Source organism: Apaloderma vittatum, unplaced genomic scaffold (genome assembly GCF_000703405.1).
Source record: "Apaloderma vittatum isolate BGI_N311 unplaced genomic scaffold, ASM70340v1 scaffold9696, whole genome shotgun sequence".
NCBI lineage: Eukaryota > Metazoa > Chordata > Aves > Trogoniformes > Trogonidae > Apaloderma > Apaloderma vittatum.
Genome location: NW_009723371.1, coordinates 79,705 through 104,470, shown reverse-complemented (window position 1 = coordinate 104,470; position 24,766 = coordinate 79,705). Strand labels below are relative to the sequence as shown.

The window sequence follows — 24,766 nt, the reverse complement described above, 5'->3', positions numbered from 1 at the left end:
TAAACCTACTGAGAGAGAGGCAAAACAAAGTCCGGTAACTGGTCTGTCTGTGATGTTGAACTTTTGACTTTCTAGTCGTTGAAGCTGGGGAAAAGTCAGCCTCACTATTAATGAAGTCTTCTATGCACGTGACTAGTCATTGACAAATACATAAACTTTGAAGAGATTGTTTAGATGAAAAATTTAGAATAGGAAAAGCTGGTTTACAGCCTTCCTCTCTCCACTTGTGAGAAAAAAAATTCATATATGAAGAGAGAAGAGGCTGGAACTCAGTATCTAGGAAACTGTGTGCCTGTCCCTGCTTGTGTTAATGAATGTGCTCAGCTTCCATGCAGTAAAGTAGAAGTGAGGTTTGATTTTGACAAATAGGCAATACTGTGCAATACTTTCCCTGTCATTCAGGCGAAATGAGAACAAGAACCTATAAACATTGCTTCACCAGAAATAAAGATAGTGCAGCAGCTTTCACAGAGGCATACTCGCAAAGAAGAAAAGAATTTTTTTTTTCTTTCTGTGAAGCAGGACTGTGAATAAGATACTGGGATCCTTTGTTCAGAGGATATAAACATAAACCATTCCTCATTTACCGTTCTTGTGATATTTTAGCTTAACGACGGTGGCAAGGCAGCCCAAGCACATGTGGGGATAGGCGATGTGGTTCTCACCATTGATGGGATAAGCACGGATGGGATGACTCATCTAGAAGCACAAAACAAGATCAAGGCATGTACAGGCAATTTGAACATGACTCTGCAAAGGTAAGTGGCCTATTTTTTTTTTTTTTAAAAAAGAGAATTAATCTTCAACTTAGCTCTTGTTCGGAGGATAAAACATGTAAGTGGTTGCACAGAGTTAAGTGGCCATGATTGAAAGATACGCTGCTGTAGCCTGAAATGCATCTTGGTTTATAACGTTTTAGAAAACTTAATTATGTGAGTCAACAAAGACTTTTCCAACATTCTGTTACCTTCTCTATATTGAATAAAGTCTAGTTCCTACTATTTGTGAGATTCAGTTTTGTTAACACGTGTTTAATTAAAAACAGGTCTTATCCAGGTTCTTTTTCCTTCCCCTGACTGAGTAAGGACAATTTTTTGTGTCAAGTCATGTTGTTAGCTCAAACCAGGACAATTGTCACTTTAAATCCACATCGTTTGCCAATAAAACTGTTAATCCCTGAGTTACACAGATGAAAATACTGCAGCTCAGCTCAGTATCTCTCTCAGGGAGAGATATTTTCCTAAGCCATACTACTGTTTCAAAAAGTAGCAGCTTCCCTTTCCTAATTGTGTGTCTACTCTGAAAGTTACAGCTCGGTCCAGTCTCATTCCTCATGAAATACGCAGTTCATTGAATCTCAGCATACCTCTGTTTGCCTGGGACTATTTTTTGGGATTGGCTGGAAGAAGGGAGCAGAATGCTCACATGCACGTTATTGGAACTGAAGCAGGCAGAGCAGCAGCACAAGCAAGAAATTCCTTCAGGCTCTCAAAAGTCTCCCAGGGCTAAGTACTGGCTTTTACTGAAAGACTGCTATTTTTATTTAATGATGTGAGTGAGCATCTTGGAGGAGGATTGGCCTCTGAAGCCATCACATAATGAGAACCATCTTTCCTTGTTATCAAAGAAAACAATGTGATTACTGTTCATGCCTTCCTTCAGCTGTGCAGGATTCCTCTGTTGGTTGAGGTCCACAACAGTATCTCTTCACCACTTGCTACCTTTTTTGTCAAATTATCCTGCCCTTAACTAAAGTATCACCTCTCTCTAAGAGTTCATTGGTGTGAGAATAAGAGATGGTATGGTTGTAGGTGTGACAGTGTCCAGCTCCCCATGGTGGTGGTGCAGCCCTAAGTCACATGGAGTTGGAATGGTTGTGTGAGGACCTTCTTCTCTAAGAGCCTACACTTCAGCCCTAGTTGCTTTGTAGTTTCTTGTTTTTCCTTTTGTCCTTCTGTACTTTTGTCCTTAGCTACCTTTAAGGGATTCGTTTTGTTCAGTCTCAGAGGAAAGGGAGCATCTTGTGGTGTGGTTCATGCCTAGGGCATCTTCTCAAGTGAAACTGGTAGAGGTGACATTAAAAAAGTCTTGATTAAATAAAGGCATTATATCAGCTTATCAGAAGAATCACGTGTTGTATCTCATGTGTCACTTGCTTTTCTGTCTTCCAACAAGCCAGGCAGGTCATTTAGAAATGTACTTTCCAGGAGCTACCTGAGTCACTGAAGCAGGCAGCTAGGAGTGTGGGGGTTTGGTCCACTTTCTCCAATCACCATAAATTGATGGGCAGGGTTAATATCAGATATAGGAAAGGAAAAGCAGGTGTGTCTCAGTCAGGCAATAACTTGTCTGAGGCTGCTTCTGGTTGGGTGCAGGGATGAGTAGTTTGAAAATCAAATTAATCGTGAGTAAGCCCAGTCCCCTCCCGTTCTCACCCTTCCTACCCAGTGTAGCATCTGACTCATCAGCCATCTGCTACCTCACAGCTGAAGGCTAAGCCAGGATCAGACTAGCAGAGATCAAAGGAGCAGCCTCTGTCCCATCATCTGGGGCTGGGACAGATGACCTCTCTTGCAGGTCTGCAGTCCCATGGCCTCAGCTGTTTCACATTCTGCCTGGATCTGGTGAAACCAAAGCCATAGACAGTGCTCTCCCAGCTCCTCTGCCTGTGAAAACTTCCTTGCTCGGTTTAGCAGGAAATTTGCTTTAGTGGTTTATTTGTTTTTTATAGCCTGGAAGAAAGTGCTTTTGGGAGTCAGACTGGCTAGCTGCAAATGCTGACTGCCCGTGGGTTGGGAGTAAAAAAAGGGTGCCGATATAAGCCGTTTTAATATTGATGGATCTCCATAATGATATTCTTCTGTTCCTGCCTCTTCTCTCAAAACAAAGCTAAGCTAAATAAAATATTTTGAGCTGTTACTGTTCACGTGCAAAATTAAAGAGAGTCAATGTGAAACAATGTTGACTGTCAAAATATGAGTTGGTGCCACAGATAGGAAAATCTAAGACATATCTTAATTAAAAGAAGTAAACCCAAAATATCTTCAGGGGTTTTTACATGCCTCTGAGCTTTTATCTACTTCCATGTAGACTGCTGATAGTTTGAACTACAATGCAAGAATGTTGAGGTTAGTGTTGAAAGAGCGTATAAATTCTTAGATACTGCCCTAGTTTGCTGCTGCTTTAAAAGAACACAATGATCAGTTGGTTAGTGGTGTTACTTTGAGGTCCAAGCGTATTGGAAGAGCATTAGAGCTTGAGCCAATGGCTTTTGCACCATGAGAATGTCCATGTGGTGTTTTGTGAAAGATGTGAAAAAACTCAGTTTGATCAAATTAGTCATAGGAACAAGAATATATTTTCTGAGTTCAGTTTGATACTCTTCTGGTGGTAGCACCAAGTGACCTTTATTCATGATAACTTGTAAGGAGTACTGTGCACTCGTTTGTGGATGCCTGCTTTACTCTCGATCAGTTATGTTTTGAAAGAGATTTGCCTGGAATATGTGGAAATTAGTACAATGGTGCAGACTCAGGTGTAATGTAGGAAAACAGCAAGATGGAGTAAAAACGACTGGATGTGCCACCAGCCAGTACGGATGACCCTACTCTTTGCTAGGGAGGGACTAAGCACAGTAATCAGTAGTTTTTTGAAAGAGAAGCCAGTGTTTTGCTCTGGCTTTTCAGGGACTTTGTGTGTGTGTGTGTTATGAGGATCAAAATTACAGCTGGTAGAAGAAGCAGTGATACACCCTAGGTATTAGTAGGCTGGTGAACCCTAGTGGGTCACATCTGAGGTTGGTGGGATTCAGCATCCCAGTTTGCACGGTGGCTGGGGCATGGTGACAGCTTGTCTTTTAAAAGCTATGAAGGAAGATTTGTGAGTCTATGTGGGAAAAGTGAGAGGAAATTCTTTATGATCAGGTGCTTTATCGCAGATATTTTAACTGGATATGCTTTTGTACTGCTGGCCAGGCTTTCACTTGATTTCCTCTACACTTGATGTGTAGAGTGGAAAACCACAAAATTAAGAGAAACAAAATAAGGAACAAGAAGTAGTTTTCATAGGAGGTTGGAAGGGATATTTAAAGCATTGCCTTTTGAAACTTTATTTACAAATTTAAAGCAGTCTATCAATGGAGGCAAATATGCATGTACTTCTTGTGGGAAAATAATTTAGAAGTTTTAATGTTGTGAATGAATGTTGGCAAAATATTTGAAGGGACAGTAAAAGCTCCCTTTTCTCCCCGTGTAGTGCAATATCACAGCTTATTTTTTTTTGAATATGGAATTGTTCTGTGCCTCTGAAAGGAACTGGAATTGCAGCTGTCACAGCTGCAAGTCTGCTTGGAGATTGCTTGAATACAGATAGGTAAAACTGTGCTTGGCAGCCTTTTACAGTATTAGGTGCCAAACATTGACATGTGTTGGCAAGTATTTTCAGGTGTGTGCCTTTAAAACTAATTAGTTCTGTAAACAAGTCTCTCTTCATAGTGTGACGTTTATATTTTTTTTTAAACTGTGAAATAAAATCCTAATTATTCATATTATTTGCTCATTTTTCATACTAGATATGGTTTAAAAATATAGGGTGTGTTTTTCTTTTTTCATTTTCATTTTGTGATCTGTAGTTTTAGCTTCTCAATAGGTTTTGTGGTTTTCTTTTTGTAGGTTATTTAAGTTGTAACTGTCTCTCCCTTCCTGAGATCTTGCTCTTTTGTACCCCAATATTTTATTTAGAGTTAAAGCTCTTTCCTGGTTCCCATGAGAACAGATGGAAACCAGATGCTTGCTTTTTTGGATATATTTTCAAGTTCAGTAACTTAGCATGGACTTCCATAAATAAATCTCTTAAGTTGCAGAACAGCTAAGAGTCACCACCTATTTTTTAAATATTATTTTCTCCAGATTCCTGCCTTAATGATTTTCTGGAAGCATGAAAGATAAAGAACTGTATGTTTCTACTTTTGTGCGAGATCATTATACACATGAAACTTCTGGAAACAGTGTTAGTGAGAAATACAAGGATTAAAATAATACAGAAAAGCCTGGACAGTTTGGGGTTTGTTTTTTTGGGGAGGGGCGGGGGTGGGGTTTTTTTTTTTGCTTTTATAACAAAGAACTTATTTACCTCTCTATGATGTAAAATGGATTTGCACACCTATCATGTGCTTTGCACAGGAATTTCTTTCACCTCTAGCTATGAATTTAGTCATTTAGGTCAAAAGGCATTGGGGTTGCTTGGCTTGGGAAGTGAAAGCAGTATTCTCAAGGTTTACCCCTCCCTTGCTATATTACAATGCTTCAGAAATCTTTTTGGATATAGTAGGTCAGCAGTGAGCTGTTACTACAGTTCTGCTTCCAGTTCTTCGATGGATGACTTGGTTTTGGGGGAGTTCTTTGCTGGTTTCCCCCCCCCCCCAAATGAACATGGGTGCTAGAAAGGAAAAGATGAATTTCAGTGATGGCTGTGTTTTCTTTTTTTCCCGTTAACCTTTTAAAACCACAGGGTTGTTCAAGTGTCACAGGTGAGACTAGGGCCTGCTGGGTGTTTCTGATGTCCATGTTGACAGAACTCGGAGCTAAAATTCAGAAGAGTCTTAAACCTGAGTTCTGCGGTTATTGAACTGAAGTGTTAAAACCTGTGGCACTTACTTTATCTGCCTGCTCAAGTATTAATCTGTACCATACCATTCTGCCTCATCTTTTCAGTTTTTCATTCAGGAAACATGAAGTCTAGACTTCCAGCTTAAGAACAGCTGAAATTCGCATGATTTGAGGTGGGGTAACAGGGAAAAAATGTTATGGACCATTCGATTTCTATTTTCTAAGGTCATTTTTTAAGTTATCCAAATCAGAGAGGGTTTTCTGCAGTCAGACAAGCTCAGTATGCTTTTTACTTACTGTTTTTATTATTCCCAGTCTTGCTTTTATTAGAAAACAATATAATGATATTACCATTTATTGTGTTGAGAGTCCTGCTCCGCTTTGGAAATGTGGAAGAATAACAGCATTTTGCTGTTCTGACAAACTATATGGACAAAACGGATGCTCTTGTTCCAATTCTGAAGATGAGGAAGTGAAGTACCTTGATGTAGACCAGGTTTTAAGAGACTTGAGTCCTTATTCACCTAGTATAGGTTAGCTCTAATCTATTCAAATTTCTCAAAAATGAAATCCAGTGGTGTGAGGAATTGCACTGTGAGTCTTTAACAAGGGTATCTGAAGTCCTAAATTTTTTAAAGTTTAAATTGTCTCTGAAGAAAGGTGAGACAATAGCATAACCCCTAAATCAAGTGACAGGAGAGGCTATTATAATAAAAATGAAAGAAAAGGAGCAAGGAGAGGAGTATGATTATAGAAAGGATTTCAAATTATTAACAATACAGGCTTCTCATTAGATGATGGTTAAAAGTCGTGCTTTCAGGTTCATGAGTCATGGGTTCCTCGGGGTGAATCTTTTGTTTCCTTAAACCATATAAGGATGAGCTTTAAGAAAGTTATGACAAGAATGTATTCGGAAGTCTTGTTTTTCTCCAACTTTGGTTTACTAGTCATCATCATTTCCCTTACATAGGCATTTTGATTCTAGTTTTGTTTTTCAGTGATTTGCTTTTTTAGCATATAGTAGAAGATTGTTTGTCCTGTGCCAATTGAGCAGAGGCAATAAATTTTCTGAAAGCGTCACAACTTCTAGGTATTTTTTTCTAAACCTGAAAGCAGTTTTCTACTGGAAATCTTCTTTTTCTGTAACATTAATTCCTGCATATCTCTCCTTTCAGGGATGCCAAAACTGAGTGTCGGATAATTAAGGAAATAAGCACCATTATCTCTTTTTAAATAAGAAAGTTGAGACACAGAAAAATTACAACATTGTAGAGGTCATACAGTTAGAAATATATAACCAAACTGTATATTTACAGTTCAGCTGCCAGTCAAAACCTTAGGCAACTTCTTTGTCCATCCTGGTTTGTTACCCTCAATCTTTAATACTAGTTTTCAGTATTTAGGCCTGAAAATAAACTGGCTGAAAAATAGTGCCTCCCAAACAGAGGTTCACTTCTCTTATTTAGTCATGCCACTAAGCTTTGAGGTGGTGTTTATTCTAGATAGCTCACTCAGTGGAGCCTCCTTACGGCCCTGCAAGGCTTTAAACATTCGTTTTGAACTTTCTGATACTCACCACAGACTTTCCAGAAAGTTTCAGTAGACAATGCTTAACCTATTTATGATCTGTTGCTGAGGTCATGGCCTCCACCCTGCCAAATACCGGCATTTCAGTGACCTGAAGCCTTAAAGCTTTCTCATGAGCTTCTTTTAGGAAAAAAAAAGAACCAGTCATCAATGTTTTTCCATAGTCTGTGAGCTCAAAGCAGTAGAGGTTTAGATAATGAATCTGACCCGCTTAGTGATGCAGGTACGGAACTGCCTTGCTCTGTGTATTAAAATTCCCAAGTCTCTTTGGTTTATTTTATCATACTGTTTTTATGGAATTGAGTGTTTCCAAAGAAGCATTCAAGTTACAGATCTTAGGTATGCAGAAATGGGGAAATGTGGTAATAGAAGAGTCTCCATTAAAACACAAGCATGTTACTTAGGGCTGCAGAAGAGGATCTGCATGACCTGGCAAGAAAAGTAATAAGGCAGAGGAGGTAATACAGCCTTCAGAGTTTATTGGTTAAAAGTATCTGGGCTTTTTCTGTAGTCCCTCTTGTGATCTCTCAATTCTCTATTTCTTCAGCACTCAACTCACGTGTTTTCATAAGTTTTTTTTGAGGAGGTGAAAGGGGAGGAGAGCTGTGCCAGCAGGGCTGTAGCAGTGGGGTCAGCCTGGAAGGCCAGTGGACACGAATATTGTATGAGCTGCTGGCACTGGTTTTTGGGAGCGGTTTTCATCATGGAAGTTTAAAGAACCACATGTGCACATGGCATGCCACTGCCCGGCCTGCCAGGCCCTTGTCCTGCCCGCTCCGGGGTTGGCTCCGTGGCGCGGGGCTGAGGAGAAATGCGGTGCAGGGCTGGGGCTTGCCCAGAGTGCCGCTGAGCCGACAGACATGTCCGGTGCTTGGAGGCAAACTGAGGTTATGTTCCTCGCAGGACGAACATCGCTGAGTGCTTTTTGTCAGCCTGACATTTGGGACTGGAAGTAACCTGACCTGCAGGACCACGGCTGGTGTGGGTGCAACTGGGTGGGCGCCGCCAAGAAAGTGGCTTTTAATCTTCAAATTCCGAGCTGATGTGTTGTTGAAGTAAATCGCGTGAGCTCTGTGCAGGCTCTTCAAATGCCTGTGAGCTCTGTAAAGGCCAGCTTTGGGGCTTGGAGGTGAGGTGTTGCTGGTCCAGAGGCTGGTGGTTTTCACCTCTCTCTCAGCACGGCTGGTGGTGTCTTCTTGAGGATTTTTTCTCCCTTCAGAGCCTGGGCTGGTGCCTACAGACCACATCTGAGGCTGCAGGGGCTGGTACGTGCCCAAGGTACCTTTCAGTCTCATACCCTTCTTGCATCTTAAACAGGAGATTTTTCTAAAGCTGGAAGGGTTTTGTGTGCAGTTTTTTGCATGGAATACTGCAGCATGAGAAACTGAGCCATCTTAAGTCCTCCCGTTTTATCTGGAGTTGAAATTAAGCCATGATGGGTGAAACACTCTCCAAAGAACTCAAAGCTAATGAATGATGCTGGTTTCTTCTTTGCATACAAAGATGCCTTGGTGTGTAAGTATATAAGCTTTTTTTTTTTTTTTTTAAATGGAGGCAAAGTAGAAAGTTTTTGCTCCTAATTTAGCAGCGGAACAGGTTTTGCTAGCTAAACCATGCCTTTAGAAATCCTGCCCACAAACTAAATAAATGGAAGGGTACAACTCTTGCTTCTAGCGGGAATTAAAGATCTTTTGTGTGCGCAGCACTTTGCTGCATGTCAGCTAGCAATTAAGTGAACCACAAAACACGGTGCAGCTGAGTGAACCTGACAAACTAAAGGCTTGCCTAGAAGTTCAAAGGAGAGTTGCTGGGAAGAAAACGGAAGGTTGCAGGGTGAAAATGGAGTTGAGTGATTTTGCAGGATTGTACCTACCCATCTGCCAGAATGGCAGGGAGCGAGGGCTAGTTAAGCAGTAGCAGCCTTCCTCACATTGTGTGTTTCAGAGCCTTCCGAGGAATCTTTGGAGCTGCAAGAGATCAGGATTTCTAAAGTCTGTTTGGCTTCTTGAGGTTGTGGCATAGGACCATAAATACGGGAGTAAATATAGGTAGTAGCGATGGCAGGTGCTGAAGGTAGATCATGATTTACTGAACATCAAAATATTTCCTTTAAACTTAGAGACATTTTTTTTACTTTAATTGGAGTCACATCTACTTCCCTCCAATTAATACCACCATAGAAAAAAAATAAGTCAAAATGAAGCAAAGGAGCAGCCCTGGAATTAAACATTTAATTTGGTGAGTGAAGAAGAAATTCATTTTTTTTTTGTTGTTGTTCTATTTTTAGTCTGCCCCTAGGGAAATGCAGAATATCACCTCTGAGTTGCAGCGAATTTACCATTATGCTTTTGGGGTTTTGTCTACATATTGCATCATGGTGGGCTGAACCAGAGGGCAGTCAGACTAGGAGGATATTTTGGAACTCTACCTTCATTTGTATGAAAATAAGGAGGCCATCATCAAGTAATTGTCTCTCACAAGCTGGGAGCCTGTAAGTTCAATTTGGGATAAATTTTCAAAATTCCTACCCTCATAGTCAGTCCTTGAAGGAATAAGGGTTGATCAGTTGAGAGGGCTGCTTGGGAGGATAGCTCAGATGTTAAAATCAGCAGGGCCTTATAAGCAGCTGGGTGGGAAATGAGTTGGGGCATCACTCTTTAAAGGGTAGTAAAAGGCTTGTGGGAGGAGATTTGCAAGTCTTGTGTAATCTGAGAGTCCCTTGCTGAAAATGGAGGGAGAAGGTGTTGGATCCCAGAAGTTCCCACCTGTTTTCAGTGGATCAAGTGGTAACTAAAAGGCTTTAATGGGTGGTCTTGGGGTTTTTTTTATTTCCTTACCCAGTGAGAAATGTCTGTGCCTTTGCTTTTTGCAAGTTGTTGTATAGCACAGACGTCTGACAAGTAATGCAAAACCTAATTTTGAACTTTGTCTCTTAACTTCTTCCAAAAAATTTGCTTGTTTTCAGAAAGGGAAGTCAAATTCTGGGTTTGGTTGGTGGTTGGGTTGTTTTTTTTCTGTGCATGTGTTTTATTTTTATAGTGATGAAGTAATTTTGTTGACCCTATAGATATTTGTTGTAAGGTCCAAAACTGCATATCCTTCAGATTTGTTGGGACTAGCCAAAGAATATATGTTTATTACCTTGTTTTATATGGGCTGTAATCCTTGATTGCTAGATTTTTTACAGATATGAAAATAATTGCTTTCTGTTGTAGTTCCACTATAGGTATTAAACCACTCTCATGTAAAACGATATGAAACTTTTTTAAAAACAAAGATTCAGTTGCACAAACAAACAAAAAATTGTACAGGGCTAAAGATTATGTGAGTTTCAAAAGTGGTTTTAAACAAGCATATCATTAGGAAAGTAATAGTTTTGGCTACAGTACAGTAGTTTAGACACCTATTTCACTCTATTTTAAAACTAAACTAAATCTGTATTATAGCAATAATGATATGTTCAAATGTGTTTTACCCAAAATAGTGTACTTGACTAAGAAATATCCAGAAAGTAGATCATCTTACTTGCTCTTGGCATGTGCTGGACGGCCAGTACACCTCAGTGCCTGAGGTGAGGACCAGTTTGCAGCAGTCTGCCTAGTGGATAAAAGACAAGTTAATGACAAACTACTGCTTGTGATTTAAAATAACTTTCTATAACACTAATAGCTTGCTTCTGTCTTTCAGAATTCAAAAAAACATTGAGTTGAGGAAGTATCTTTGTGTGCAGCAGGGAATCACTTCATGCTACTCCATGTGGTTTAATTTATACACTCTTACTGTAAGCAAGAACAATTTGCAAACTGAAATTTAATACAGAAAAGAGGTCTGAGTGGTAACTAGCAGTGGTAACTAGTGTTACTGGGGAATCTGACCACTGCCTAATAGCAAAGTATTGCTTGTCTTTTAAGTTGATTTAAGTTCCTGGTGTTGAAAAGCCTTTTCATTGCTGTTGAAGGGTGGAAGAGCAACATGCAATACACGCTTTTTCCTGCTTTGAAGACGTGCAGCTCTTCCTAAGTAATCTTAAATAGCATAGATGCTTCTAAGTAGTAGATTGAATTTATTTCTGAAACATTAAATACCTTTATTTTAGTAATACAAGAAGAAAACTAAGCTAATCTTCCTTATGGAAGTCTAAAAAAAAAACCTTGAGAATTACAGGAGATAATTTTGCTGACTACTGCTATCTACATGACAGGCAATAAAGCTTCTGTTTAATAGGTAGAGTTGCCAACTTCCTACATGCATCTGACAATGCAAATCAGCCTTTCTGTAATCATTATATCCCAGGTGCTGTGGGCTACACCACTATTTTCAGGACCTTTAGTGCCTGTATAATTTTCCTTATCTCTTCTCCTCACACAGATGATACTTGGAAGTGTGTGGCTGTGTTTTGTGTGTTGTTGTTTCGTTGGTTTGGGTTTGGGGTTTTTTTTAGGAGGGAAGTTGGAAAGAATTGGTTTTGAGGTTTGATTTGAGTTTGTTTCAGAGAAAGGCAGAAATCGAGGCATGGAATAGTTCAGATTCTGATGGCTGATAGGCAAGCATTGTTGTTTGCTCTTAATATGATATTAAGTCCCACATTTTAGTTACTCTGCAGAAAAGGTTCACAGCTGTGTTTCAAGAAGCTCTTTTGGTAACTGTTTTCCTCACATTTATAAATAATCCTCAGAAGGGGAGCGTAGGATTGTTTTGTTTTCCCTTTAGTGAGTTTCAGCAAGCCATCAGAAAAGTGATATTGTTATTATACTTTGTATCATTTGAAGTGATCTTTGTGGAGTATTATTCTCCAGGAGGCCTGTGATGCAATTCAGGATTCTATTTCCTTATTTTCTAATAGACTTCTGTGGTATTCACGGTGCCAGTCACTGATACTCCATAAGCACTGCAGCATAATGTAGCAAAACATTTTTTTGTTTCTCTAGTAATATTACCTACTGTGTGTGGCAGCTAATTACAGATTTTTAAAGGTGCTGTATTACTGGCAAAATATTTTCCATTAATGATCTTGATATTTCAGGTGTTATTTTATTTGTCAGAAATGATTTAGTGGTTAAGCCTAGGTTTTAAATTCATGATATCCAGTTTCATTTCTGGATTTGCAGCAGACTTGGTTTGGTTTGTATCTTTTACTTCCTAAAACTAGAAGTTTCCACTTTTTTTCCTTTATCTTTCACACGGTCAATATGATTTTACGTGATTGATAGCTGTTGAGGCTGTGAGGACTTCAACAGAAAATACTAAGAAAAATAAAATATCGCGATGCCATTAAATAAGGGATGGCTATCACTGGTCATTTTTTTTGTTCACTGTGAATGAGAGTGTTTGTTCTCCTTGTAAATATTCTCTTGTTGTTAAGGGCCCTATAGGCAAATATTGATTGTTACACTTATTTGTACATGTTGGTGATGATGTAAATGTGCTTTGAACTGTTAAATACTATTCAGGTTTTGGAGTGTACACAGGTTTTGCTTCCTGAACGGAAGTTTTCCACAACAAAATAAAATGAGAAGGATGTGATCTTGGACGTTCTGGTGCGAAACACACTGTAGAGTTTCATTGCCCTGGGAAAGAGACCTGAGGGTTTCATCTCTTAATGCTGCTGGTAGCTCAATAGTAGAAGTAAAATCCATTTTCTCCTGGTGGTTAAATAACGAAGAGCTGCGTATATACTGATTTTTACGTTCCCGCCACTGCCTCACATTTTCCGATGGGATGTATTTTGACCTGACAATGAATAGGATGTTTCAGTGGATGTGTTCTGGTCTGAATACCTAGCCTGAAAAATAAGAACAGAATTGAAAATCCATAGTGATGGCTTTGTCTTAGAGGAATATATTGGATCAGTGAGCCTGTTAGTCTGGTATCCAGACCCGTTGGGACTGGTTTCTGATGATTCAGCAGCAGAGGGAGATGATAAGTAAACTGTGCCTTTGTAACCCCTGCATGGTGAAAACCTGGGTGCTTACACAAGAGATATGGGTGTGATTGTCATAAACACTTGTAACTAATAATTAAATTGGGGTCTTATGGGTGTTATTTCGTACCTCTATTAACATAAGTCTTGTCCCAGATTGGCTAACAACATGAAGGTGTTTGTAATGTGTGCAGATGCAAAGTATTTTCTCACATTGATTATATTGTTTGAATTGTACTTTCCTCCAGCTTTGTGCTTGGTGTATCCTCACTTTCATCTAATGCACAAGGAGTTGTTCAGAAAAAAAAGTCAATTTTTACCTACTTTTATGCACCTTTTTCTGCTTTTAGCAGAGTCTGCATGAGATCTGAGCAACTTTGTGGTTCGAGACTTAAAATAGGAAGTCTTGAGGATTCATCTGACACTTCAGTTTAGTTACAGCTGAATACTAATTTACACCAGAGGGGGGAAAAAAAAAGAAAGAAAAAGGGCACTTTGTCTTTGTATTTGCTTATGTGCATGTTCCTTCATTCATGAAGATGCAGCAATTTCTGGTCTTAAAAGGACTTTGGTTCCCAGCTGGGGCAGAGCCCCAGGGGACGTTTTCCTCCTGACCTCATGGTGCTCCTGGTGGAGCCGTGCTGTGTTTGAGCCTCTACCCACAAAATGCCTTAAAAGAAAAATTTCCCTCCCTTCCTGTGGTGAGTAAGGAGTTTTGAGAGACCCTACCTCAACTTTATAAAGATTTTGAACTGCCCTTTTAACCTGCAGCATCTGTTCGGTGTTTGGTCCGCAATCCTCTTCCGTCTTGAGCATGACCTGATGCCACCAGCTGCTGTGGAGATGTCAGATCCTTGCTCTCCCCAGCCCTGAGGTGACTGATCAGCACAAGGGAAGTGCTTGATGCGACCGATTTTGAGGAGCTCTGAAAAGTGGGAATTTAGATAGAGGCTATAAAGAGGGGACAGAGCAAAAGAGAAACTATTATCAGAAAGAATATTATGTTTCAAAGAATAAGGAAGATTTTAAAGAAAAGTAATGTGACATAGCAGAAGAAGGAGAAGAAATGGCAAATGTGAGGAAAAAATAAAAGCGAAAATGCTGTGACACATCCTCAGCATGGAGATGTTGGCTCACATCGCTGAATGACTGTCTCTTCTGCAGAAATACAAGATAACAAAGACTTGCCTTTGCTTCTGATCCCTAAGAGTTTAAGAACAAAAGTAGTAGCAATAAATATATAGAGATGAAATGGAAAAAGTTACTGGAAATACCTCAAGAACAGTTTGGGTAGGAATCTGCCCATTTAAAAATTTGGCCAAGTTTGCTCACTTGCCTTAGATACTCAAAAGGGAACTCATGCAGCTACAGTGGGGCAGTTGTGCCTGACTGAACCAGAATGGAACCTGGATTTATGTAAGTTTAGGCTTTAGCTTTTTTCAGTGTTTAGTGGACTGTGTAAGCTGAGCGGAGTCTACCTGTTAAAATGAAATTTGCAAAGGATTTCAGTCTCTCTTACATTTAAATTCATAACAGATTTATAGCCTTTTTTTTTAAGCTTAGAATGTCTGCTGAGTGTTTTCCACCACAGTTCTGGCAAACTTGCATTCCCTAACATTTCCAACTCATGCTAAGATACAGTTAAAATATTACTTAAAAAAATCCAACAAAACAAACAAATGGAAAACCATGGAGTTTTGATAAGTGATTTTTATGTGACATTTGAGAAGTTATAAGCCATTGTTTGAGAGACCCACAAGACTTTACAGAGAATTTATGTCAGCAGGTGACACTGTTTGAAGCTGGTGTTTAGTGTTTCTTTCTGTCTGTAATAAAGTCTTTACCAGGCAATTAAATGGTTTTTCTGAGAGGTAGTTGTTTTGGAGTGGCTTGCTTTTTTGACCTAGTCTGTTTTTTGCATTTAAGCTGTGACCGACTGCTGTTGTGCAAGAGAGAACATTGTGGGAGAAGGGAATGGATTATGGAAATATAGTGAGCTTTGCCAGAGGGGACTTTTAACACTCGCTTAATGTTTTTTGGAGCAAAAATGACCAAACCCAGTGTACTTAGTCTGTTGACCATACAGTATCTTTTCTAATTACTAAGCTTCTATGCGACAAATGGAATGTAGAATACATTCTTAAAATGCATTGCAAAGTTTAGGAAGCCAAAGTTTTAATGAACATGGTGGCCTCAGAGATAACTAACGCTTCTTGATTACTAACAGATTATTTTTCCTTTACAAAGCCACTCCACATGAGCAGACTATAAGTTTCAGTGACATGTGGAGTCACTAAAATATACATACTGGGCTTGGTAAAATGTGTAACAGTTTTTTGCAAGCTCAAAAAATGAGTAATATTTTCCATTTGAGGCCTCTCAAGTACTGAAATTTATAAGTGTGCCTGTTGTCAATAGTGATCTTGGGGTCCCTCAGCCAAAAAAGTTGCTGTTTATCTCCTTTCCAAGTTCTGAAAGGAAGATGGTGGCTTGACAAGTCAGTTTCCAAAAAATCTTGTTAACTCTTACAGAGACCACCCCATTAACATGATAATTAAGTGAATGCTGGGACTAATATTTCTGTGTTAAATCTATAGGAGCTGCCTACAAAGTGCAAAATCTCTTCCTGCACTTCTTAGCTACTTTTGTGAAAAGCTGTTAGGGTTGGGTATTTTTTAGGATCCGGATAAATTTCAGAACTAATATCTTGAACTAATAAATAAAATCTATGAGTCACTTTATGATTATTTTTTAAAATAAAAACAATAGTCCTTACTTTACATTAGCTGTTAATTATTGTAGTGACACATGATGTATTTGTTACTAGTAGTAGAGAACAAATACCACTTACACATTCTGTTGTGCAGAATATATAGAGATGAGTGGAAGTAGCTCACCAGTAGCTAAAATTAATAATATATCAATTCAGTTTTACTGTTATCATTTCAAAGGGGGAGGGGAAGGCTGGAGAAAGCAGAGCTACATTTTATGTAATCATAAGGGGCAGGGAGGATGGATTCCTAATTTATATGTGTGTGTTTATACTAGAAACAACAAATTTTTGGAATAAAATACAGTTATAAAGTTTTGAATTTCTTTTGATGTAGAGAAAAAAAAAGAGTTCTTTGTTTAATGAGAAGGACTTCATCTGCTGTTTAAGATAATGGAGCCTGAGGCATTTCGCAGCCTTCCTGGAGAAACTTAATACCTTGCAGGGCTGGACCTGAACTGTTTCTGCCATAAGCCAGTAATTAGCAGACACAGCACATCTTTGATCAAGATCTGAGTAAAGGACACTGACACTATTCCTTTTGTTTTTCCTTTTCTTTCTTTTCGAAAGCGAAGTGGAGAAGGTTGTAGCTTGCTATGTGGCTTTGTCTGAGGACGTAATTTTAAAGGCTGGTTTTGCCATAATCTTGATCATGGATATTTTTCTTGGCTGAGATGGGTTTTTCACCTTTTTTTTTTTTTCTCCTCCAGTACATTAGCACTAGAGAATGTCTGCTTGTTAAGATGAGATATCGTGAATAGCTGCACACTGTGGGTGAGGCCAAAAGGAAGTACGGGGGTGAGCTGGAGTAATTGCAAACATTAGATATTTGCTCTTCTCTTCCCTATTCATTGTATAATTCGCCCAAATGACTTGAGTCTTTAAAAATGCTAAGAATTCGTCTGATCTTTCTCATGATGCACCATGTTTCTGCTGGTTGGTTTTATGGGTTTTTTTTAAATGCCATGGAATACTCCTCTCGTGGTGAGTCACCAAATTGTTACTGCTTGACATTTTCAGCATTTTTACATTTTTATCTGTCTAGCAATCTGAGTGGACTTTCTTTGCTTGGGACAGAAGGACTTCCCCCCCCCTCCCCCGTCATTTTTAAAATTCCTTTTTCTAAAGAGGATCTGTCAGAGTTCATTGCGACTGATTTAGGTAAAAATGTGGAAATGAAGATACGGTATATGCCATTAATGGTCTCATACTATTCCCTGATTTACATTACAGTAGATTGTTAATAGTCAGGTGGGGACACAAAAGGAAAAACGGGTAGAAGTGGGCAGAAACTTGCAGAAATGGGCAGGGTCCAGATGATGATTGGATTTCTGTGATGGTAGATGTGGATTTTTTGACTGTGGGATTAGGGAGCTTTTGTCGTCACAATCATTTCAAACTCTCTGCACCTCTGGGGACTGATCATGCCTGTAGGAAAGGCTTGGGTAGGCCAGGACCAGCCTTGGTGAGATCTCTGTGAAAATCAGCCTTTGTGCATGTGGCTGCTTGAGTGAAGACGACTGTGGAATATCATGTATGGAGACTAGAAGGTGTCAGCACTACCTCGTTGTTTTCCAGTCCGTGGTATCCAACTCAAGTTGTATGTAACTACACAGAAGAATGCTTACTCATTTTTTGCATGAGACTGCAGCCTTCCATGGATCAGGGGCATATTTTTTTCTTCTTTTTTGTGGATGTTTCCTCTTGGAGATAAGTTGACCCAAGAAAAATAATAGTGGTTCTTGATCTCTTTAACATAAATGCATTAAGAGAAGATGTCTGGACAACTGAGCTTTTCATCTTTGTCCAAAGACGTCACTCAAGAAGTGCAGCTTAAAGATTGGAGACCAATGTTGCACATCATGTATTTCCTAGCTCCAAGTCAAATGCGTGCCTGAAAACTGTTGTAGGAAGCAGCCAAGACCCATGTTGTTGGTTGTTTTTTTTTTCTTTTCCCCCCTGAAAAAATACCTTTAAGTAGTACACTATGGAGTTGCATTCCTCACAATGGCTTACCAGCGTAGTATCTTTTAGTAAGACAGCATCCATATAATTTGCAGGATCGAATTAGCATACGGCTGTTTGTAATGAATATTTTCTGCAGTCAGGGAGCCAAAGCTGTCAAAGTTCTTGTATTTCAGGTAAATAATTTAAATATTCTCCCCAGCTTAGCTCTCAAATAGCAGTTTTTCTTGCTAATACTTTTTTAAAGAGTGTGTAGGTTCCTCCAGTATGACTAGTGGCGATTTGCCATTTGTGGTCTCAGAACTTCTCTACTCGTTTCTGGTTTGACCTCTGCAACCCATCCAGTATCTTTTAAAAAGTTCAGGGGCCTGTAAGCCAGAATGTAAATTGTCATGCTATTGACCTTGCACATTTATTTTAAGCTGTGTCTGTAGTTATTGAGTGAAAGATTTAAGGAAACAATGTGAAGTTGGCTACGGTTTTATCTTCACTTCTTAAAATAACAGAGATACCTCAGAGAGTGGCATGATCTTTAGTGACATTTTAATTCTGCTGGCACACTTGGAAATAGCCAGCTGGGGCATCACAGGCAGACTTCAGTTTTGAAGCCTTGCAGATAGCATCTAAATGCCAAACTTTTGAGTAGTAAAGTAATACGTTTATATATAGATTAAACATGGTGTAATCAGAAGTGTCTCACAACGCATGTCAGTAATTGTGAACAGCTGCTTTAGAACAATGCAGCCGTTTAAAACTCCTCTGTGCCCTAGAATATGTGTACTTGTCATGTCCAAGTATTAGTCATGAGTGTATCTGTGTGATTTTTTTTTTTTTTTTTTTTGAGAATACAGAGAATCTTCTGGGATGCTTTCATTTGAGGAAATCAGTCCTTGGTTATAGTCTCTCAAGGGAGTGGAAAGTATAAGCAGATTCAGACATTTAAAAGAATAATCCAACCTCATTCTGCAGAACAGCATCTTGTCCTGTGGATCTTTGTTTTGGTGTCTGAAAATAAGCATTGCTGTAAGGAAGTTGTATAGTGTTTGTATGCATGGTGTATCTAATAAGTTGCAGCAATACCTTCTCACAGGCTCTAGCTGTATCTGCAGAATACAGTGTTGCTTGCAGAAATACCTAATCCTCTGTTTCAGCTTATTTACTGTTCTTTGTGTACTGTGTTTGGCTGCTCATTACTTTAAAGGGGGAAAAAAAATGCCTGGCTGAATCTTGAGCCAGTTTACAAGGGAGCAGGTGAGAGTATCAAAGGACAGGGCACTTGGATGTGTCAACGTAAGCTGTCCATCTCCATGTGTCAGGACAACCTCTCTGAGGACTTTACCATGAAGTCATTAATCTTGGCTCTGTGAGGCATTTGTTAAAAGAGGTAATGATAAGTTTAGATATGGAAGATTTTTTTATTTATTTTTCTTTTCTTGGGAGAATTTCTTCTCTCTTAGTAGGTAAGAAATTACTTCTTAACTTTTGCCGACTCTGTTTTTATGCCAGCTATGGTCACTGAGTTAGAGCTAGCCTGGCTTTTGTGGGCAGTATGAAAATGTCGCATTTATTTCACTGAAAACATGAAACCTTTTAAGTTGCATCTACCAGCAATTTAATCAAGCAACTGGACAGCATTTTATGTGGTATGAGGGTATGAAAGACTTGAAGCCCTCCTGTCCAAGCTGTTGAATCCAAGGTTGAGAGGTATCGATTCTTAACTGCAAAATCTTTTTAGTGTCTTGGGTGGCATGTTTTTGTTAAGAGAAACTTAGCCTTACTGCCTGCATAAAGCACGTCAAATTTGTCATATGACTGTGATGACAGAGGAAGTTTAATTGATCTCTTTCTCAGTGTGTTTGTTTTCCTGCAAACTGCCTCATTTTACATTTATTTTCATATACCCAGAGGTATTTCATACTTGTAACTTTAATTAAAAACAGAGATGAGAAAATTGAAGGTGAATTAATCATTATTCCATAACAAACCAGTAGCAAAATGGAGACAAGAACCCTGGGGGTGCTACAGTCTCTTCTAGCATGCCAATGTGTGGCTGTAAAAGTAGTTGGTAGTAACAGCTAATGTTGTTATGTGGCTCTAACTGAGGCACGTTTTGTGCTAGTGGGTGTTTAAGGACTGGAACATAAAGTTGAAGAAATTCTTTCACCATGATGGAAATTAGTTTTGTCATCATCTGTCATTCTGCTATCTATGTCTTCTTTTTCCCCATGGGGTTTTTATTAGAGGAAGCCTTCTGATTCAGCTGCAGAAAGTTATGTCATACAAAGGAGACCAAGAGTGAAGCTGTCATGGTCTCACGTTAGGAAATACAGGGGAAGCCTGTGCTTCGGTATGAGGAGCTTTACGTTGGAAGCCTGATGTGCATCATGTGTACTGTATTTTTCTAAGGAATACAGCAGCACAGGTCTGATTTTACTGTGTTACCAATTTACAAAGAGCTTGATTAAAAACTTCTTGAGGCTCTCATGACCATACTGTTTGTAGTGCTTTGGGATGCTGATCAATATACTTTTTCTTCTCCCATACAATAGTTATGCAAAATTATGCAAAAAAGGTGTTAATAAGAAGATACCACAAAGTCAAGAAAGCCATGACTGTCTCCAAATATTAGGCAAAACTTGCTTGCTGCTGCTTTTGAGTCTTCAATGCTAGTGTTAAATCAAATGTCCATTGAATTAAATAGTTTAATGAGACTGCCAGAAGGACAGCGAGCTTGAAGAATAGCTGTTTGACCCAGGTCCAAAAGTTTTCTGATCAAAAAGTTTCTGAAGCCCTGTTGGTTTACTTCCCAGCACCTGAAGTATTTGGCAGTCGCCTCAGCAGTCACGCATGAGCAATGGTGCTTCCTGCAGTCCTGGCCAAGTCTAGATAAATGGAAAAGCTTGCGTCTTGGAAAGCCGAAATATTCTTCGAATACGACTCTCCTCACCTGTGGATTTGAATAGGATGTGAATATATTTGAGAGTGAAACTTCTGTCCCCTTTTTCAGAAAATATGTATTTGATATATTATCTGGATTGTGTGCTTAATGACAGTGATTTCAAATGTTCTTTTGAAAATTGACCTGACCTTGCTCCTATTATTCCAACATTAAGAATGGGAAAAGAGTAATGTTCACTGTTCTCTCTACTATGGCTTCCCTATGGCTCAAAATCTGGTAATATACAGGCCGTTTATCTGACCCAATGAGTCAATCCTACCTCAGACTACGATGTAATCTGTGTCATCTTTTCCTTCATAAACACTATCTCATTGTTTGGGTGCCACAAGTGATGTTGCTTGTCTCTATTTACACTTTTGTTTTTCAAATACAGAATATGCCCAACACCTGTTGTTTTCCTTTGAAAACCACATCTCTCCGACATGCACAGTTTAGGATGCTAACTTGCAGGCATTCTTTAATTATAAAAGGATATATGATGATCTGTCAAGGGACAGTTGTCTCTAAATGGATTAAAAGAAGCTTACACAGTTTAAATATGGGCTGTGCCCTTCATGTGCTGAAAATAGTTCCAGTTAGCTTGAACTGGCTGAATAGTGTCAGTATTCAGTACCTATGCAGGTAACTGTTTAATTTCTTGATTTCAGATAGGCAATTTTGCACATCTGTGAATTTGCGATGTAGAGAATAGGAAAAGAACTAAGTTAAATTTGTGGAAAAAAGAATAAGTTAAATATGTGAACCGGCCAGTATTGTTAGATAAACTGTTCCTAAGCATCAGTCCACAGGAAAAAGTGAGACACTGTTTAAATAAAACCTGTCCTCTGCCATGCAAGATCATCTCTCAGCTGTTGAGAATCAAAATTGTAGTGTCCTGACTCATCAATAGGGCCCTTACTCTAGTACAGAATGCAGTGAGAACAGATTATTGATTTGCGGATGGAAAAATAAATGTGTTCCTGAAAGACAGCGGTAGCATCATGAAAGTGTAACAGCGTAAGAAGGATGGGATTTGGGGTAAGGCTGGGAAAAGCAGGCAGGTTTTCAGGTATACAGGATTTTCTAAGGTCTGAAACAAAGCTAAATATAAGTTGAGAGCCACCACTGCAAGTTTAACTAGACAATAAGGCCAATAGGCAACTAAGTAATAGGTTGCACCACCTAATAGAAAGGTAAGTGGTAGCTGCAGAGTTGAGCATCTGTCAATAGCTGAGTTGCACAGCTGTGCTGTTCCAGGGGCTTTTTTTTCATCCAGTTTTTGAAATATTACTGCCTTTGAAAAATTCTAGGGTATTGTCAGTAGAAAGTCATGTCTGCGGCACAGAACCACAAAACCCCACGAGGTAATAAAAACACATATTGTGACTCTCAGATGTTGCTCCCTTGCTTTCATCTTGCCTTATAGCTGAAGTAGTGTTTGCACCGTTGTGAAAAATCTCCACAGGTTTTGTGACTGTGATTAGTGGCCCACAAAAGCAGTTAATTGCTTCATATGCTGTGAATGTGCTGTGAATGTTATCCCCTAAGTTTTTTTGAGCTGAGAAGAATAAAAGCTACTTTTTCTAAAACTAGACTGCAGGAAGGGAAAACTTTTTAGTTTGCTGAATCATTTGGAGTCAGATGGGATTATTAATTTTTCTCTTCTTTCACAGTTGTTGCAAACAGAAGAATTTAAGCCCTCTGCTTTATGCACCTTTACTTATTCAGTTTCCAGTATAATTGGTTTCTTGGCCAGTATATTGACTACAGGAATTAACTATACGAGATCATTGCTGCTTTTTGATTTTTCTTGCTTAACTTTTGCAGTAAACAAAGTAATTTCCAGCGACAGCTGGTACTCTGACAGTTGCTCTTTGACTTTCCTTTCGCTTAAAGGTGTGATGAGACCTGTCAGCCAGGCTAACCTGAGGTCTTTTAGTTGAAATAGTTGTAAGTTTCCACATAAGACTTATTTAAAATTGAAGTTGTTAGATACCTAAAGCTGTACTTGTCAGTCATGCTGAGGCACAAGCAGCTTTTCTCAGCATGTTAGACCTGCAATACATGCTGCTAAGCCAATGACCTTAAATATAGAAACATATAAACAATACATGGAAATGATAAAGGGTAACAAAAGCGAGGACCTGTGGAAAAGTTAGCTTCCTCTGCCAAGTGCATGTTCATTAAATGGATCCCGTAAGAATTCAGTAATGTGGTTTATAGTGCTGCAGCTTTGCTGTCCACAGCCAGCAGTAGCGGTGATGGTGGTCCCTTTGTGGAAAGCCTGGGGAGCCCCTCGAAACACACCCACTGCAATGAAGAGGGATGCAGGGATGTGCAGGCTGCAGTGACCTCGAGGTGGAAAGGCCTCTTGGTCATCCTTGTGGCAGTTTGCCAGCCAGGCCCTGGGCTCGTGCACCTCGAGAGTGAGTGTTCATGCCTTGCTGTTGGGGTGGCACAGGAAGGAGGCAGGAGGTGTCTGAGAGGCTGGATGGGAAAAGAAAATTTGCTCGTTTGGTGGTGGGTAATACTTAAAGGTGTTCCTGACCTTGATTGGAAAGAATTTAAATTGTGGCATATCCTATTTAAACTGACTAATTCATCATTTTTAATAAATTTAGCATCATGTTTCTTTACTGGTGACTTCTGCCATGTCCCTGGCTCTTCTAGGCCAGCTCCAGGCTCAGTGGTGTTCCTGACAGCCATGCTGTTGCAGCAGGTTCTTTGCATCTCCATGTGCTTGAGACGTTGTACAGCTCCAAACACCACAGATGGAAATTCAGGAGCTGTAGTATTAGCTTGCTCATGTTGTTCCCATATCATTATAAATTGATGAGAAGCAGGAGGTGGGAGGAAGAAGCTGGGATTTGGCCAAAGATGCCTGGATAGTGGTTCTGGGGTCTGGGTGGGTGACACCACTTCCAATGCTGGTGACCTAATGAAGGACATCGATCGTCTTTGTTCATGCTGCCTGGCATCCCAGAAACAGTCTTCGTCTCATTTGGTTAATTATGCTTACACTACATTTCCCAGTTTTTGTTGAAGCTATGGATAGGTGAGCTGCTTTGTAGAGGAGAGATGTACTTAGCTCCTATAAGAAGTAAAATATACTAATCTGATGACTCTCCTAATTGCCAGATTCTTCATTTGAGAGAAAAAAAAATAGTGATGTAAATTCTCATTCCCAAGCATGCACTTAAGGGGAAAAAATAAAAATCCCAAATAAGCATATGTTGGGGACTGGGGAGCAGTTTGTCGTGAATTTCCAGTTAAAATAGATGGGACTGCACTTTCAAGATTATTTGGGCTGTGTTTGGGACAAAGGAAGTAGTTTAAACATTAGTCACCATATTGTGGAAAGCCCTGGAAAAAATAATTTAGTATTTTGTTTTGGATCTCCTAAATTATAACCTAGATTTGATGACGGACTGAAGTCAGCATGAAGTTGAGCGTTTTTTTTGGTTTTTTTGTTTTTTTCTTGGAGGACTGACTAGGTCTGCAAGTCATTTAGACCTATGCTTTTCATTAAGCTGGCTATTTTTAAAAGGTAGCTTGCTGCATGAGAATTAGTATTTAATAAGCACTTCTAAAGAAAATCAAGTGTTTAAATTCCCCTTTATTAAAAGCCTGGGTATAGTTGATTTATCTTGTTATTTGCACTTAACTGTCATGTGGATACTGTTACTTGGCCAAACAGCTTTAGGAAAGCTTAAAGAAAAGAAAAAAAAAATCAATTTATAACAAGGCATAACCACCATCACTGAAGTTGGTGTATATTATTATGTATAGGTCATATATATAGTCCATTAATTTTTCTACTGCTTGCAAGTGGTGAAGCGGTGACAAGATGGGATTCCTGCCCTCTAAACTCAATCGTTTAGACACGCTGTGCTACGATGTGTATATAGGCTACTTTATAACATTCGTAGGACAACTGTCAATGATTTGCCATAAAGGATTGTAAGACACCAGCCATACTT

General features: G+C 39.3%; 1 protein-coding gene across 1 annotated transcript in view; it reads left to right on the top strand.

Moving 5' to 3' along the window:
- Positions 1–606: 606 nt before the first annotated feature.
- PDLIM5 (PDZ and LIM domain 5) overlaps positions 607–24,766 on the top strand; it is a gene marked incomplete at its 5' end in the record, with an annotated part of 86,231 nt that continues 62,071 nt past the window's right edge. The window contains one exon of the mRNA XM_009872094.1: positions 607–758. Within this exon, the coding sequence (XP_009870396.1) occupies positions 607–758 (152 nt within the window). The remainder of the gene's footprint in view (positions 759–24,766) is intronic.